General features: G+C 35.1%; 2 protein-coding genes and 1 long non-coding RNA gene across 3 annotated transcripts in view; 1 reads left to right on the top strand and 2 right to left on the bottom strand.

The window, feature by feature from the left end:
• The first annotated feature begins 19 nt into the window (after positions 1–19).
• Positions 20–16,578, top strand: LOC123873144. Its single transcript, XR_006797610.1, has 3 exons — positions 20–32; positions 4,275–4,281; positions 16,524–16,578. It is a non-coding gene; the product is annotated as an uncharacterized LOC123873144 (long non-coding RNA).
• LOC123873140 (xanthine dehydrogenase/oxidase-like) overlaps positions 105–17,800 on the bottom strand; it is a 110,799-nt gene continuing 93,103 nt past the window's right edge. Inside the window, 15 exon segments of the mRNA XM_045917854.1 lie at positions 105–455; positions 586–699; positions 1,333–1,422; positions 1,425–1,524; positions 1,607–2,373; positions 2,456–2,651; positions 3,126–3,309; positions 3,458–3,945; positions 4,059–4,187; positions 4,327–4,461; positions 4,463–4,492; positions 5,310–5,597; positions 6,873–7,000; positions 7,758–7,860; positions 8,543–8,763. Of these exon segments, the coding sequence (XP_045773810.1) occupies positions 385–455; positions 586–699; positions 1,333–1,422; positions 1,425–1,524; positions 1,607–2,373; positions 2,456–2,651; positions 3,126–3,309; positions 3,458–3,945; positions 4,059–4,187; positions 4,327–4,461; positions 4,463–4,492; positions 5,310–5,597; positions 6,873–7,000; positions 7,758–7,860; positions 8,543–8,763 (3,044 nt within the window). The 3' untranslated portion in view covers positions 105–384.
• LOC123873128 (xanthine dehydrogenase-like) overlaps positions 17,508–17,800 on the bottom strand; it is a 5,940-nt gene continuing 5,647 nt past the window's right edge. The window contains exon 6 of the mRNA XM_045917840.1: positions 17,508–17,800. This exon is cut by the window's right edge and continues 144 nt beyond it. The gene's annotated coding sequence lies outside the window, so the exon portion shown is untranslated.

Below are 17,800 nucleotides of genomic sequence, written 5' to 3'. Positions count from 1 at the left end.
AGATGTCCATGACTGCTGCACACAAGTCAATTGTAGAAACTTACACAAGTCTTGTGCCGCCGCTATCCAGCGGCTCCCTATCACAGATACACAGACACACAGATACTCATATACACACGTCAAACTTATAACACCCCTCTTTTTGGGTCGGGGGTTAAAAATGCGAAATGTGTAATCTAATCACATATTATTTGAAAGACTTAAAGAATAATTAGTAACAAAAATTTAAAACATGATCTCAATCAAAACGATACAACTGCAGTTTTCAAAACCATTCATTTAGTTTTTTGCTCCTACTGTAAAATTTTATTTCGTACATATACGTAACAATAAACCATTTCGTTTGCATGTATTAAACAAAAAGCTTCAATAATTGAATTATTATTAATAGAATTTAAATTCCCCCAGTTTAGTCTCACAAGCCAAACCAATCTTCTCAACAGTATATGGGCCATCTGAAACAGAAATGGGATTTTCTTAGATTTTATCATTAAAACCAAAGAGAGACCAAACCAACAAAATGTTTTGTTATTAAAAGTTGGGCAAGATCATCAAAGTATTAGTATAATATTATGACCAATTTACCAATAATAAACCAATTTTTTGAGGAAAATCCAGATTCCAGTCTTGATGCAGTAATGGCTTCTCGCAAAGCAAGAGGTATAACCACTCCCATACATGTTGCCGGCTCTGATGTTACTGAAAAAATAGGACGAATGCTTCAAAATTCTACTAAACCACTAGAATTTGAAAACGTTTTGCATCTAAAATGTTATGAAAAAAAAAATACAAAACATAATATATCAACATAATATCAGACAATAGACCTGGTGGATAGCAGTCGATAGGTAGTTGATAAATACCTAGAAGGTCATATCCATAAATAAAAATAATAAATTCTAATAATAATGACAAAATCACTTTTCTTTAATTCATTTGGAATAATTGAGCATGTTTAGCACTTATTGTATGAATTAGTTCGATTTCAATCGGGTAAAAATAAAATCATAAGACTTATGTATTTGAACAGTACGGGCATTTTTGTGAATATACTTACCTACCCATCCAGCATCAACTACTAGTAAGGATGCCTTGAGTTTGTTCAAATCCATAAGTCTCAATTCTTGAAGATTGTTATTTTTGTTTTTAATTTTTAATGATAGGTACTTAGGTATTTACAATGTGATTTATATTTAGTGTGTTATTTTGTTAATTTCACAATTTCATGTCTGATATTTGAATTATATTATCATGAGGCTGCCATGACGTACGTACGTTACGAAAGATGTCAGTTAAATAAAGTAAGAAAAAAGAGAAAAAATTGATAGTCACATTTTGATCCTAAGATTGCATCATTGGAGTATGATTTTTTCCTGAAATAAATCCTCAAGTCCTGTGGGATATCTGTTCCTCCTGGTACAAATAGTTCCAAGTTCGATCCGTCAGTAGTTCTCCTGTGTTACAGTCAAACACAATCTCTTCACTTGTGAAATATCCAACACCCATTATAAAAGCTCCTTCAACCTGTAAAAAAAACAGAAGTATAACAATTTTATCATATTAGTATAAAATTAATTTTCTAGCAAATTTTTCCTTTCATACTCACTTGTCCAATATCGATATCTGGATTTACACTACGACCTACATCTTCTAATATATCAACTCCTTTTATTTGGAACTGTCCTGTCAATATGTCAACTTCCAATTCGGCCAAACTTACACCATAAACATTGAAATCGTATACATCATTAGCATCTACATAAGCATTAGCTTGTAGGTTAATCCTTTCTTCATATGCTTTGGCTATAAGTTCTTCCCATGTTGGATTAGTCATTTTTTTCTTCACAGGCTCCAGTCTTTCAAGCAATTGTTTGCAACATCTTTGTACCCCTATCTGAACATTTTGTGACGTCAGACTGGACGTTGTAGGATAGTTGTTTGGATTTAATATTGCAGTATTTGGCTTGATAAAAATTTTGTTAATTGGTATCTTAAGAAAGTATGCACACACTTGTATCGCTTTGGTATTTATTCCTTGTCCTATTTCAACACCGCCGTGAGTTATGGCAACAGAGCCATCGTCATGAAAAACTGACATTGTTACATTTAAGCAAAATGGAGTTGAACTCAACCATTTCATCAGTGTAAACCTCAAACCACGTTTTTTCCATCGGTTTTCTTTATTAAATTTATCAACAGCAATTCTTCTTTCATTGTAATTTGAATCAGTTATAAGGGTATTAACCATTTCTTCAAGATCACTATACTTTGTTCTGTCCAAGTTATTCAAGCGAACTTGCAAGGGATCTATACCAAGCTCATAGGCTATTCTCTCCATAATTTCCTCCGTACTAGATATAGACTCTAAAGTCCCTGTAAAATGTAATGTAAAGTACAACTTATTTTACTTCAGCATAGTGTAAGCTCGTCCAAATTATTATAACATTATTATTACCTGGTGCACGAAACCAGGTGTTGGAGTGAGTATCAGTTATGACATTAAAACTTCTATAATTCCACGCTTCTTGGTTATAGCAATTAGAAAATGTTTCAACTGATAATGCTATGAGATTCTCGTTAACTATGAAACCGTTATCGGTATATAAGTCATAATTAATATACTGCACGACTCCATTTTTATTGACACCAATCTGAAAAACACATAGCATTTAACTTACCAAAGTGAAATTATTGAAGACAAACAAAACAAAGAAATATAATTTAAACAACAGAAAATACAAAAATCAAAAGAAAGCTTTCTCTTGAGCGACTAATCGTTCTAATCGTCTTTTTGGATATTGTCACTTCATTCGCGTGAATAAAGGTTTTTAATAATTATCCCGTAAATGCACCGTTGAGGTAGGTACTCAAGGAATACCTCATCCAAATTCTAAATCCCTTTTTCCACCGGTTGAAACTGTGTGTTGTTGGATAGTCAGACATACTACTGTTTTATATGATACGTAGAAGGCGAACCCCAACAAATATTGTAGACTACAAGAATAAAAAATAAAATAAGAAAAATAGACACAAGCAAGGCCGTTAATATTACTAAACGTATAAAATAAATTATAATAAACAGTAATAAAATCAAATATATAATAAAACTGAACACATATTCATACTTCATAATCCGTCGTTGATGGCATTCTCTTTCCTAATACTCGTGTTTGACTTCTTAGAGGTAAAATAAATCTGCAGGGTCGGTTTAATTTGTATGTAACTAAAGTACAGGCAGTAGACACCATGTTCTGCCTTGATATCTTCGAACCATAGCTACCACCAAGGCGATGTACTTCGACATCTACTCTAAAATATGAATTAATATCCTAATTTTAAACAATTATTAGGTAGGAAACTTCCTTTTTTGGTTTGGTTCTTTAAAATTAAAGTATTACTATGTATAATATCCAAGTATTACTATGTACTAAAGTATTAGGTATTTATGTAAGCTTACCTGCTTTCTTCAATATTTAAGCAACGAGCCGTTTGAACCTGATTTGAATCCATGAAATGAGAAGTCGGATAAACTTTTAATCCTTCTTCGGTGGGATGAGATACACACATCATGGTCTCAAAACAAAAATGATATTGCCATAATATTGTACGACTGCCTTTTATAATTTTAGCAACTTCATTGCCTGTTTTTGTTGCTTGTATAGATGAATACAGCGTAGTTTTTTGAGGATTGTTTTTATTTACTTTAATATCAACTACTGGTTTTCTAACATTACTATAAGTTACTTTAACCATCAATGCAGCTCTGTTCGCTAAGTAAAATGTATCGGCTACTATGATTCCTATTGGTTGATTATAATATTTTACTTCTCCACTACAAAGTATTTCTTCAGATTCTGTTGTTAAAGCACTTATATCGGGTGTCGAGAAAGCATTCCGACCAGGTATATCCTTTGCTGTGTAAAATGCTAGAACTCCATCTTGTTGCTATGAAAAATTATAGAATTATCTTAATATGACTTTTGAGAATGTGTGTCTGCTATTGAAGAATTAACTAATAAAGGTGAGATATTATCATAATTATTTTGATATTTACTTACTAATGCTTCAGTAGCATCTATACTCGTAATAGTTCCCAAGGCCACGGTGCTGAGTACAAATGCAGCAAAGACTTCTTTTGGTAATTTCGGAATATCTTCAGCATATTTAGCTTCTCCTGCACATTGTAACTAATAAATAAAATTGGAATTAAAAACTGCAATAATACAGAACCATTCAAAAAGAATATAAAGAAATGCACATAAGGTCTTAAACAGTAGGTACGTCCTACGGTAAATAATAATAATATTTTTTTTTCATTTATCTTACCAGAGCTTCTGCTTTGGGTAGAGGCTGGTTGATTGGCCAAACAGTTGGATCAGTTGTAAAGGACTGAGAGGCTGTTGAGAGCGGGCGGGTTTCAGGTAGCTTTATGGCTCCAGATTTGTATCGTGGATTTAGTAGGTATATTCTCAGGGCACAATGATAGGAGACCCTTTAAAATGGAAGTCACTAATATCAGAACTCATATTAAAATAGGTAAATATAGGTAATCGAGAAAATGAAAAACTGTTATTTAAGAGAATTAATTTAAAAAAATCAGTGATATCCTTTAGTAACAAGTTTAAATTAAAAATTTATAACACCCCCGACAAGTGAAGGTTACAGTAACTACAAAAGAGCTGATAACTTTCAAACGGCTGAACCGATTTTCTTGGATTATAGCTAAAACACTTTCGATCAAGCCACCTTTCAAACATAAAAAACTAAATTAAAATCGGTTCATTAGTTTAGGAGCTACGATGACGCACAGACAGATACACAGATACACCAATACACAGATCCACACGTCAAACTTATAACACCCCTCTTTTTGGGTCGGTGGTCAAAAAGCAATGAAGCCTATCATTAAGATGTCAGGCTTCTATTCGGGATTTCAGGGGTTCGATACCTGACACGTTCCTCTAACTTTTCGGAGTTGAATATGCATTTAAAGCAATTAGTTATCATTTGCTTTAACGGTAAAAACATCGTGAAGAAACCTGCATGTCCAAGAATTGTCCATAATTTTTTCACAGTTGTGTGAAGTCTGCCAATCCGCACTTAGCCATCGAGGAGGACTATGGCCAAAACTATGTCATTCTGTGAGGAGACCCGTGCTCAATAGTGAGCCGGTGATGGGATGATAATGATGATTTAAGACTCATGGACAACATGGACTCCCACTAAAATAGGATCTTCCAAACCTCCATCTGAGCGAAACCTAGTCACCTAGTTTTCGAATCAGCTAGTTTTCAATAAGCTTCACAAACCTTGTAAAATAACCCAAGTGCCAGTTTTCTTCTATATTTTTCTGAAGGTTCAGGTGGCAGTTCTGTTACTATAATTTCATCCGATAACATTTTCATAGCTTTTTGCAATATGTCATTGTTGAAAAGAATTTTCCCGATCAAATATTTCTCCGTTTTGGTGGCTCTGTTGAAGTTTGGCGACAAACCACCGTAAACAATTCTACAGTCCGCTACCCGATTGTCAGGCTTAATTTTATAGAAAAAACCAGCGTTAACTATTGCATGCGCGTTTCTTGATCGTGGTGATATCTATAAATAAAACACTGCTTTATTTTTGTTAGATCATGTTCAATAGTTATTTGTGTTACAAGGACGCTCTCGAGGAACAAAATGTTATCTTGGCCCCTATTTTGGACTTGGAGCGAAGTGAAGGATTCCAAAGTAGAATTCTGAGCGTATCGAGGAATTGAATATACGCCTCCCAAGAATTAAATTAAGCCCCGAGTGGCGCACACAACTTTTCGTTATTACCGAGAAACAAGATAAAGTTGAAAACTAAAACCCGACCGCGATCGTCTTAATAACACTGAAATATAAAAGTAAAATTGTTTGTCTGTCATTTGGTGTATTTTAATGTTGTTGTACATTTGTACCCATGAACTCAGAATTTTCTCCTCTTTCATTTGACACCCCACTCGATACAATAACAAAAAATATTTTTGGAGACCCCCACTTTTTTTGATGTTACATCGGCTCGGTTAATTTTTTTCGTATGAAATATAGACTAGGTCACCCGGGCCTTTATAACGAATCAATTGACACCTCATTCATCAAAATCGGCCCAGTAGTTTAGGCGCTACGGTGGAACACACAGAATCTGGATACAAACTTACATACATACACACATACATATATATATACAATATACATTATACATACATGCATACATTAAAAAAACCGGTGATTTTCACGACCGGCAAACTAGAAACCGTAATAGGCTCGCATATCCTACGCTCCGCCTCAGGAAAGAGGGAAAGTCATTTGTGGGAATGAGTGTTATATTTTATAATAAAATTCCACAGTCAATTGCCTTTACACAAGTTTAAAAAATCTATTAAAAGTATACTCCTGAAAAAAGCTTATTATACAATCGAAGATTATCTAAATGACAAAAAAAGCTTGAATTTGACTCGCTCCAGCACTACACGGCGCTGCAATTGCTTGTATACAGTATGGCATATTATTGTAAATTGAATATGTACTTGAAAAGAGTAACCGCCGAGTTTCTTGCTGGTTCTTCTCGGTAGGAACGGCATTCCGAACCAGTGGTAGATTTTTTTGACGATTCAAAAGCACTTGTAAAAGTTTAATTGAATAAAAACATTTTAAATTTTGAATTTTCTGAATTTTTGAATACATACATACATATACTGCTAAAATCATTACCCTTCCTTTTGGCTTTGCCGCAGTCAGGTAAAAAACAGACAGATACGCGAACGCACAGACGCGGACCAATCAGAAGAGGGAAATTTCGATTATTTTTCCACAATAGATTCATTTATTTAATAAAACTTGATATTTTACCTTGTATGAAACTAATTTGCTTTCTTTACAAAACGGTGGCATCAACACGCTTAATATGACCTTCCCTTTCATATCCTCAGCAAGAAATTTGGCCATGCTAACAGTCTTCTTAGTGCTAGATAAAGAAACTGTAATGATGTACATAATGATATGATACATGTCGTTAATAATTATTGTAAATCAGTTTTGAATAGTAAAAATCAGTGAGTAAATCAACGACAACACACAATATCTGTAAAAAATTCATTTAACAGGGCTCTCTCCGTCACTCGTTTCCACTCGTTTCATACAATCGTAGTTCCAATTTCATTTGAATATTAAGCAACCAAAGTCCATGAAATTTTGCAGACATATTCTCAAAACTAATATCTGTGTCTGTGGTGTTTTAGATTTTTCTAAAAATATGTAGTTTTTAAAATTACAAGGGCTCCAAGATTTGTATGAAAATTTTTAAGACCGCGTAACTTTGAAACCAAATATTTTAACAGAAATCTGGAAATCCACAGACATAGATATTAGTTTCTATAATATGTCTGCAAAATTTCATGGACTTAGGTTGCTTAATATTCAAATGAAATTGAAACTACGATTGTATGAAACGAGTGGAAACGAGTGACGGAGAGAGCCCTCTGATTCAGTGCGCATCAGAAAATGCTTAAAAATAAATTATTGAATCAAATTTCTAATTCAATGTTTGGTTTTGGGTCAACGTTCTACAACCAAATAGCAAAATTTCAGGTTCGTAACTCATTTCGTCAACTAGCTAGACAACGTCAACATGCGCACAGACAAACAGTAAGACAGACAGACACACCGACTTTCAAAAACTTTACACGGATTACCATAATTAAGTAGATTGTATACTAGAAAGTAATATCTGCTTACTTATAGTTAACTGCGCTCCTATAGCCTCGAGAAGAAGGAAAATATCGGATGGAAACTCTCGATGAGCATGTTTTAACATTAAATTTCCCGCAATTGTTCCTATCTGAAATAATTTAAAAATTTTTCGTCGTAAAATACCAGAACGGAGTTATAATAAATGGATTTTATAATTTTTCAATTTATATATAACTGATAAGAAGAAAAAGTTATTGTTTAAGTTAACTGAAAAGAAGAAATGAAATAGTTCAAGGATTCAATTAAAGTATTAAACAAATAACTATTTTTATCATAATATGTGTTTTAGGTAAAACAATAATAGGTATATTGAGAACACAGATGTTAAAATAAATATCTGGTGATTTTAATTTTCACATATCAAATCTGACTCAAATGATTTTGTCCTTCGGCAAAAGTATACCATAATAATATTCATCATCATCATCATCAGCCTGTGGACGACCACTGTTGGACATAGGCCTTCCCTAAGGAGTGCCACCACACCTGGTCCTCAGCCTTCCTCATCCAGCCACTTCGCGCCAGCTGCTTTATATCGTCGGTGCATCGTGCTCGAGTGGGGCGCCCTCCATCGTGCTGGAGGGCGCCCACACTATATTTTGGGCTATGTCAGTGATCTTGGTTCTCCTCATTGCGGACCTTATCCCTGAGGGAATCTCGTATCATAGGCCTCTCCATAGCTCGCTGATCAACTTTGAATTAATATTGTCATTAACAAATATTTTAATTAATTATTTAAGTTTTAGCTATTCTTTTAGATCTACACTTACATTTCTAACGGCTACATGTGCAACAAACTGAATATGTTCGTTTATAATATTAAGATACCCAAAATTTTCTGTTTCAGACGCTTCTTGTAATATTTCAATAAAGTCCGACAGAGTAGTACCAGCTCCAACAACTAAATTCTGATCGTAATAATAGCCTTTAATTTCTGATACTCCACTGATGTCAATAAGTGTATGTGGGTATTCAATTATCGGGTACGCCCCTGAAATGAAACGTGTAGTTATGAATATATTGTAACAAATTCAAGTGAAATTATTATAGTGTACGCTAATAGCTTTGATGAAGACATAGGCTGAGGTCTAGAGCATGAATTTTGTCTTGGCTCAGACGAGACAGCGTTACACCGCTGGTATAATTCTGTCTCGTTTTAACTGAAACTTAAGTCTAAGCATAGTCAAAGTGCGTCTACAACCTAAGGCTGAGATCTATACAGCGTACTTCGACTTTGCTCCGATACAAGTTTTAGTTACAAGGAGACAGATTCATGGTTGCGATATTATAACACAACTAGATGACGCCCGCGACTTCGTCCGCGTGGATTTAGGTTTTTCGAAATCCCGTGGGAACTCTTTCATTTTCCGGGATAAAATAGCCTATGTGCTCATCCTGGATATTATCTATCTCCATTTCAAACAGCCAAATCCAACCAGTAATTTTTGCACAAGTAACAAACAAACACACACACACACACACACACACACACACACACACACACACACACATATATATACACACATACACAAACTTACGCCTTTATAATATTAGTGTGATAATTAGTTGTTAATAATGATGATGGTGAATTTTTAGAAAGCTGGATATAACAGTTATGATATTAGGGGCATTCCAAATGAGTTTAATACAGCGTTTGTGATAGTAGTAAGGATAAACAATTTTTTCAAAAAATTACCTTTGCCAGTATTTCCTGCAACGAGCATATACGATTCAACTCCATCAGTACGCAAAATTTGAAGTATATCAGCCACTGTCTGTACTTTAAACCATCGTCTACCATCTTTCAGTTCGATATACAGAACACTATTTTCCACATCATTGTTAGACACAAAACACCAGTCGTAATTCTTGCAACCTTTTTCCAAACACGCATCTTTAGTTTTTTTACATAATTCCTCGATATCAGGTATTTTTATTTGACCTGGGGCATCAGAAGCAAACTTTTTGAATGCATCGAAAATTGACCTGTATCCTGTACAACGACATAGGTTGCCTGCTAGGGAGCTCTCTACATCCAGCATCGTTAGGTTAGGTTCACTTTTTAACAGCCTGAAAATAATCAACAATATGAAACATGTATAACTGGTAAAATATGTGTGTGTTTACCCATTATTTAATTTATGCATGATTATCTTGCCAGCACGTACACATACACGAAACTTACATGGTTTCTTTTTTTGTCTGGAGATACGGAACCCTAAAAAGACGAATAAGTACACATTCGATGATACTCACGAGTACATCGACATCACCCATCCTGGTGTACAGAAGCCACACTGAGTTCCGTTGCACTCTGCGAGAGTCGTTTGCAAAGGATGATACCCTTTCAGGCGGTTCCCAACTTGCTCGATGGTTGTTATGTCCCAACCTTGACATGAAGTTACTGACACCAAGCACTGAAAGAAGGATTTAAATAAGGGAATGGAAGGAAATGGGTAGGTAAATAAAATTAAATTCACTTCCTTTCTGCTTATCCCTCTCTCTCTCTAATTGGTACTAGCTGGTTTTCTGGCTTGCTTTAGTCCGTCTAAGTTGGATATACCTTGCCAGCATGCAAAGGTAAAAAAAAAAAAGTTTTCTTCTCCTCCGAAATACAAAATAAAATAGGGCTCTGATGATATAAATCATGGTACTCAAACTTACAGCATTGACGGACTGTGGGGGTTGGCCAGGGCACTTGACAGCACTGACGGTGCAAGCCCCGCAGCCTCCTTCCAGACACATGTACTTCGTGCCTCGCAGCTCGAGGTACCTTCGGAGGTACTCCAGCAGAGACGTGGTGGAATATACATCTTTACCAACTGTTTGAATAAAATATGTAAGTCACCGTGTCTATGTGCTCGGAGTTGCCGCAAATCCGTGCGCATAGACTCAATAACTTCCATACAAATCACAGATTCTAACGGTCACCGTCGACCGAGTTGCTGGGCAACTAGTCGACTGTACGAAGGTCTAATCGACGAGAGATCTACTCTTAGAGTCTCATAGGCGAAGATTCTCCGTTTCTTCCGCGAAACTTCAAAGTGTATGTCGCTATCGTAAAAAATGCACGTCATTTTTTTTTTTTTTTTTTTTTTTTTTTTTTTTTATTCAGTCCACAAAACCGACAACAATTGGTAAGAAAAAATACAAGAAGATAAATGGTCAAAGAAACATGCGCGCAATTGCGTCTTCTCGATGTGGACTCGGCATGCACTATTAAAGTATGTAGGTACAAAACTACAGCGCAACACAAAATAAACTTAACAAACAAGGAACAAAAACTTAAACCAGAACAGCTACTAACAAAATAGGAAAAACCTTATACAAACTACTTTCTAACAATTACTTATCTGTGTACTTAACTTACTTTTTATTCTTGGTATATTGTCACAGAAGATATCTATAACATCTCTGTAATTATTTGCAAGAGACTGCATTCTATATAGCGGACTATGATGCCCAAGCTTGGTTTTGGTTTGAGGCAAACAGAACGTCTTGCGATTGTGTAAGCGGCTACAGTCACGGGGCACAACGAACTTCAAGCGTTCAAGTAACTCAGGCGCATCAATGAGACCCTTTATTAATTTTGCCAGAAAAATGACATCCGTAATCTTTCTACGGTCTCTAAGGGATTTCATTTTATAGTAAGAGAGACGAGATTCGTATGAAAACAATTTGTCACATTTGAAGTCATTGTAAGTTAGATGGTATAGAAACCTTTTTTGAATTCGTTCTATTCTATCAGAATGAACTTGATACCCTGGACTCCATACAGTGCTACAATATTCAAGGATGCTACGGACAACACTGTTGAAGACCAGTATAGATAAACTGGGGTCCTTGAATATTTTCATTTGTCTGAATACTAGTCCGGATATTTTTGAAGCTTTAGATGTTATTTGCTCGATATGTGGACGAAAACTTAAAGCCGAGTCTACAATAACACCAAGGTCTCTCATACTATAAACTTCCTTAAGACTAACCTTGTTTATTTTATAGACACAGTCTACCGGATTTTTTTTTCTGGTAAATTTAATGTGGAAACACTTTTCAATATTTAAGGACATACCATTTGTAGTGCACCAAGAGTGAACAGCATCAATATCGTTTTGTAGGGTTGTCACATCAGCTTGGCTGTTAATGGTTTTGTAAATTTTTATATCGTCTGCAAACATTTTAAATTTAGACTTTAACTTGAGTGCCAAATCATTTATAAAAATTAAAAAGAACGTGGGACCTAGATGAGATCCTTGAGGGACTCCCGATGATATTTTTATCTCATAAGACTTAAAACCATTAACAGCAACAAGTTGTGACCGATTTCTTAAGTAAGATTCACACCAACGTAACAATGAGCCATGAATTCCCAAAGACTCAATTTTCAATAACAAAATGTTATGATTCACCATATCAAATGCTTTTCGAAAATCGGTGTAAATTGCATGTACCTCACCAGTAGCATCTACAGTCTCAGCGATGTCTGATATATAACTAACTAAGTTAGAAGTGGTTGATTTGCGAGGACGAAACCCATGTTGGTTAGGATCAAGATATGGGGCTATGTGATAATAAATTATTTTCTGAACTAAGCTTTCTAAGACTTTTCCACAGATTGATAAAATAGATATAGGTCGGTAGTTTTTTATATCTTTTGAGTTGCCAGACTTATGCACTGGTGTGATATATGCAATTTTCCATTTGGTAGGAAATGTACCCGTTTGCAAAGAATAGTTATATATGAGGGTAAGTGGCTTAGCTAGTTTGTGAGCGCATTTTTTAAGAAATATTGGGGCAAGAAGATCTGGACCGGGACCTTTAAGTGAATCCAAGTTTAAAAGATGTTTTAAAACTTCTTCTTCAGTTAGTATACAAGAACCCAATGGAACATTGGGAATGATATTGCTTGGGAGTGACGAATTTCCTACTCGACAGTTACTGGTCTCTATGTAGACCGATGAAAAATGTTTAGCAAAGGCGTCACATATATTCTTTCCACCTTTAGCTACAAAATTATCCAGAATCATTTCATTCGGAATACAATTGGTACCATTTTTACGCTGTTGTTTAAAATATTTCCAAAAGTAGGTAGGATCATCACGAATACATTCAACAACTCGTTTTTTAAAATTGTCATAACAACCTTTTATCAAGATGGCACAACGTTCGCGCAATAATTCGTATGCAAATTTGTCCATTGGGTTATTGTACTTTTTGCTTTTATGGTGGATTTTTGCCTTTTCCTTAAGTGCTCGTAATAATGGACCTGAGAACCATATAGGATAGTGACTATCTCGCGGTTTCCGCATGGGTGTATATCTATAAATAATGGGCATTAGTGTCTGGTAAAATATATCTAATTTTGCATCGACCGAATAAGAATTTTGAAATAGAGACAACCAATCTATTTGATCCAGCTCATTACAGACATTATCATAGTCACATAGGAAGAAATTGAGAAATGGTGTACGAGAAGGTTTCATGTAGCGGTTACAATTTAATGTTAAAATAATTTGTAGTGGTGGATGATGGTTGTCTATTGTGACCAAAGCATTATCTTCTTTTTTTACTTGTATCCAATCAGTATTATTTGTAAGAACTAAGTCTAAAATACGGGCGTTTATGTTTTCAATAAGATTGCATTGTTTCAAGTTATTGAAAGCAATGTGCTCCAAAAAGAGACTATCTATATTACTACCTATTTGACCAGACATTAAGCCGTTACTATTCGAATCGGTTGCCCAAGAAATGTTAGGTAAATTGAAGTCACCAATGATAAGAGTTGGTGAATCTTGACCTATTTTGTTGTTACAAATATCAGTCACACTTTTAAAAAAGCATTCCAAGTAATCTTCCTTGACAGGCGGAGGAACATAGACACCACAAACATATATAAAAATATTATGACTGACTTTAATCGCTATCCATAAATCTTCACATACAGATTCCCATTCGTACTTCCTGACGGACTCAAATTTTTTACTAACGGCAATTGCTACCCCACCACCTTCTTTTTTATGGCAAGATAGTGGACACGAAGAGCGATCTCGCCTGTGTAAGATATAACGACTATCTAGGATTTCATTATCAAAAATCGTGTTGTTCAACCAAGTCTCGGTCAAAATTATTAAATCGTAGTCCTGATATAGAGCCGCTGTATAGATATCTTCTGTTTTGGTCCTTAGACCTCGTACATTTTGGTAAAAAATATTTAGCGTGAATTTTATACAATAAAAATGTTAATGCATGCATACAGAATTGATTTACTAATGTAAGCCGTTTAGAGTTTCAGTATTTTTTATCCACAGTGCTGCAGCTCCATTGTTTTTACGAACAAATATACGACCATTTCTTATCCATACAAATTCGTATTTCTTCTCTCTCGCAGCTAGTCTAGTGGCAGCATGTAATTTTTTATTCTTCGGGGATAAATGTTCCATGATGTATATAGGTGTGGTCTGACCAGCGAAACCTAAATGAGACGTATTCAGCTTGTTCTGTGGATTTTTCTTATTAAAACGTTTAACGGCCGCAAGTAAATCGTCTCGTACTCTTGGGCTGGACAATTTCACTACAATGCTTCGCGGTCGTTGTGATTGTGTGTCCATCTTAGCAACTCTGTGAAAGTTCAGTATGCTGCCATCTGTTAGGTCGCAAGAGACAACTGATGCCATCTGCTGGACAATGGTGAGGATATTCTCATTTTTGGTTTCCGGGATGCACTGAAGCTCAACGTTACAATCTCTAGCTTGCTGCTCAAGGTGATCAATTTTGCTATTCAAGTCAATCATTTGCGATCGCAAATTTTGGTTTTCCGTATTTAAATTCGACAGGGACTTTTTGGATTCTTCATTTAACCCAATCTGGTCATCATAAGCATTAGACAAGAATTGCACAGACTTTGTGAGCTCATCCACTTCCTCCTTTAGTGTACAAAATTTGCCTCCAAGGTCCCTTACTTCTTTTTGGACTTCGGTAAGCTTGGCATCGAACTTATTAAGGCTTACTTGTTGGTTTTCGAAGTGTTCCTTCATTTCTCGACGCAAATTTCTTATCTCGTTTATAATAACATCTTGATTTGGACTACTTGTCGTGCCCAATAGTGGCGGCAAGACGGTTGCATTATCGGGCGATTGCTGCTTGCGATTTTTGCCTTGAATTGGTGTATTGCTGTTATCCTGTTTAGGCTTGCTAACGGTGCAAGAAGGACAGACCCATGTCGCTCGAATTGATGGGTTGACGTCGTCATAGTTTACGCATTCACTGTGGTACAGCAGAGCGCAACTCCCGACAGAGCACTTCAATCTTTTTTGCGTAACTAGGACATTGTTATTACAAGCTGCACATAAGCCGGGCATTTTCGGTTAAAATAACAAAACTATAAAAGCCAAAAGTTCAAAATATTTTTCTTATTTAAAATATATCAGATAAATCATAAAAAGTGATTAAAAAAAGAAAAAAAAAAAATTTTTAGATGAGTGAGGTTTGAACCAGGAATGTACGGGCTTTATAGATATTCAGTCTGCTACATTGTACACTGCGCCATTGTAGTTACAATAGCCACTGGTAAAAATATGTTTTGGAATCGTGAACTTTGTTTACGTCAGAGAATATGTATATCTAAGAAGGTAGTTTGAGTGTTGACACTTCACTTAGATTATACACTGTGCACTGGTTAAGAATTGATTCACTGTTTATAGCACTTTACTGCATTCCACATTGCTAATATAATGATTTTTGCTAATATGATAATTTTACAGAGGAAGGTGTTTTTTTTTTTAAAAACGAACAAAAGAGAAAAAGGAAGAGAAAAGAGAGTTCTGGATTGATCCAATAATTTCTCAGAGATTAAAGAGGAGTTCTTTTATGTTTGTCAAGGGCACGCGGCCGACTGTTGGTGAATGGTATGCGTTAGCGCATACACTTTGTCTGAAGATTCCATGTACCACCGAAAATCGGATCGACCGGGATGCGCCGACTTTATTTTGATCGACTTTTATTTATGTAGGTCTGTTTCATTTTTAACCCCTGACCCAAAAAGCCCTGTTTTGTGTTATAAGTTTGACCAGTGTATCTGTTTATCTGTGTAACTGTGTATCTGCGTATCTGTGTATCTGTCTGTGGCATCGTAGCTCCTAAACTAATGAACCGATTTTAATTTAGTTTTTTTTTGTTTGAAAGGTGGCTTGATCGAGAGTGTTCTTAGCTATAATCCAAGAAAATCGGTTCAGCCGTTTGAAAGTTATCAGCTCTTTTTTAGTTATTGTAACCTTCACTTGTCGGGGTGTTTTAAATTTTTAATTTACACTTGTTGCCAACAAAAATCGGTCACTATTGTTGTCAGACGTCGACTTAGCACCTTTTAGTATTCATGAAAATTCAGGAGCCCTTTTAAAAAAATGAGATGATGGGGCTAGACGGTGGGAACGGAAACTCTATATTCCTAATACCATTATACCATTATATTCATAGTTACCTGAGCACTCAACTCCATTCACTTTAAATTTAACACAGTCCATATTCGCTTACACGCAAGAATTGTATGAAATGTTTTTATCAGCGTTTTTATATTAGACAATGTACCTATTGTTCCACATTATGATAGCCATCTATACTTACATTAAAACTGTAACTGAACGATTTCTGTGCATTAAATGTATTTTGATAATTTTAATCGGCGGAATCATTACTTTAATCGATATAGATGCCAAAACAATTTTTGTCTGTCTGTCTGTCTGTCTGTAAAACTAGGTCCAATTCCGATAAAAAGTTTAGCTGCTGAATTCAACTCGGCTGGGCAGTGTTCAGAAAGATTTGAGATGTCTTCGTAAAATACTTAGAACAAACTGATGTGACAAGGCACTACGAAGTCTTATTTTAGGAGGTGGCATCGATGTTTTGGCAAAAAGCAGTTTTTTTATTGGTTAGTATCCAGGCATTCTAACTTAAACCTTAGTTTTTCCTTTAATAATAATTGAACTTATCAAAGGAAAAACTGTTTAACTGACAATCCAACTTACAGTTCACACCGTTGCACTGGATCTAAGAGTGCATACGTAGATTCTCTCTACAACATGAGCCCTGAATAAGAAAGAGTTTCAGAAATTCAACAAGAACAAAGTCGGAAAAAACATTATTTAGCCTTATATTATTTGACAAACAGTTTTAGTTTCCACTGTTGCGAAAGGTTTCTGCTATTCGTGTATTCAGACAAAAAAGGCAATTTGAGCCGTCTTTTTTAGGGTTCCGTAGCCAAATGGCAAAAAACGGAACCTTTATGGATTCGTCATGTCTGTCTTTCTGTCTGTCTGTCTGTCCGTCCGTATGTCACAGCTACTTTTTTCCGAAACTATAAGAACTATACTGTTGAAACTTGGTAAGTAGGTACATGTATTCTGTAAACCGCATTAAGTTTTTTACACAAAAATAGAAAGAAAAAAAACAATAAATTTTAGGGGTTCTCCAACTGAAACTCAAAAATTTTTTTTCATCAAACACATGTACGTGTGTGGTATTTATGGTTAGGTCTTCAAAAATGATATTATTGAGGTTTCTAGTATCATTTTTTTTTTCAAAAAGAAATTTCATTTAACAGTAAGAAATTAAGGAAACCAGGTAAAAATAGCGAACTTTAATAAGATATCATTAAAAAATAACAGGTTATAAGCACAAAAAAATTATTCAATTTTCATGTAAAATTGAAACAATGATAATAAATTTTGAGAAGCCGGCGAACAAAACGGTGTAATTACATTTTGATCAAAATATTTTTTTTCTTTGATCCGGACGTTTTTAGCCCACTAAATACAAATCTAAGCTCATTTCCAAAAAACACGGTCTAAAATCTATACTGGAATTGAATTGAAAGCTTATAACTCTGATCACTAATTGCGAACTCAAACTCATTTCCAAGCAAGACGGCCTAAAACCGAGCTTATATTGAGTCCCATGATTTCAATCAAAACGTTACAATTACAGTAAAGTTTCAAAACCATTCATTTAGTTTTTGCTCTACTGTAAAATTTTAT

This window comes from Maniola jurtina, chromosome 16 (assembly GCF_905333055.1).
Source record: "Maniola jurtina chromosome 16, ilManJurt1.1, whole genome shotgun sequence".
In the NCBI taxonomy this organism is placed as follows: Eukaryota; Metazoa; Arthropoda; class Insecta; order Lepidoptera; family Nymphalidae; genus Maniola; species Maniola jurtina.
Note: the sequence above shows the minus strand (reverse complement) of the source record. Positions and strands in the feature narration are given on the sequence as shown.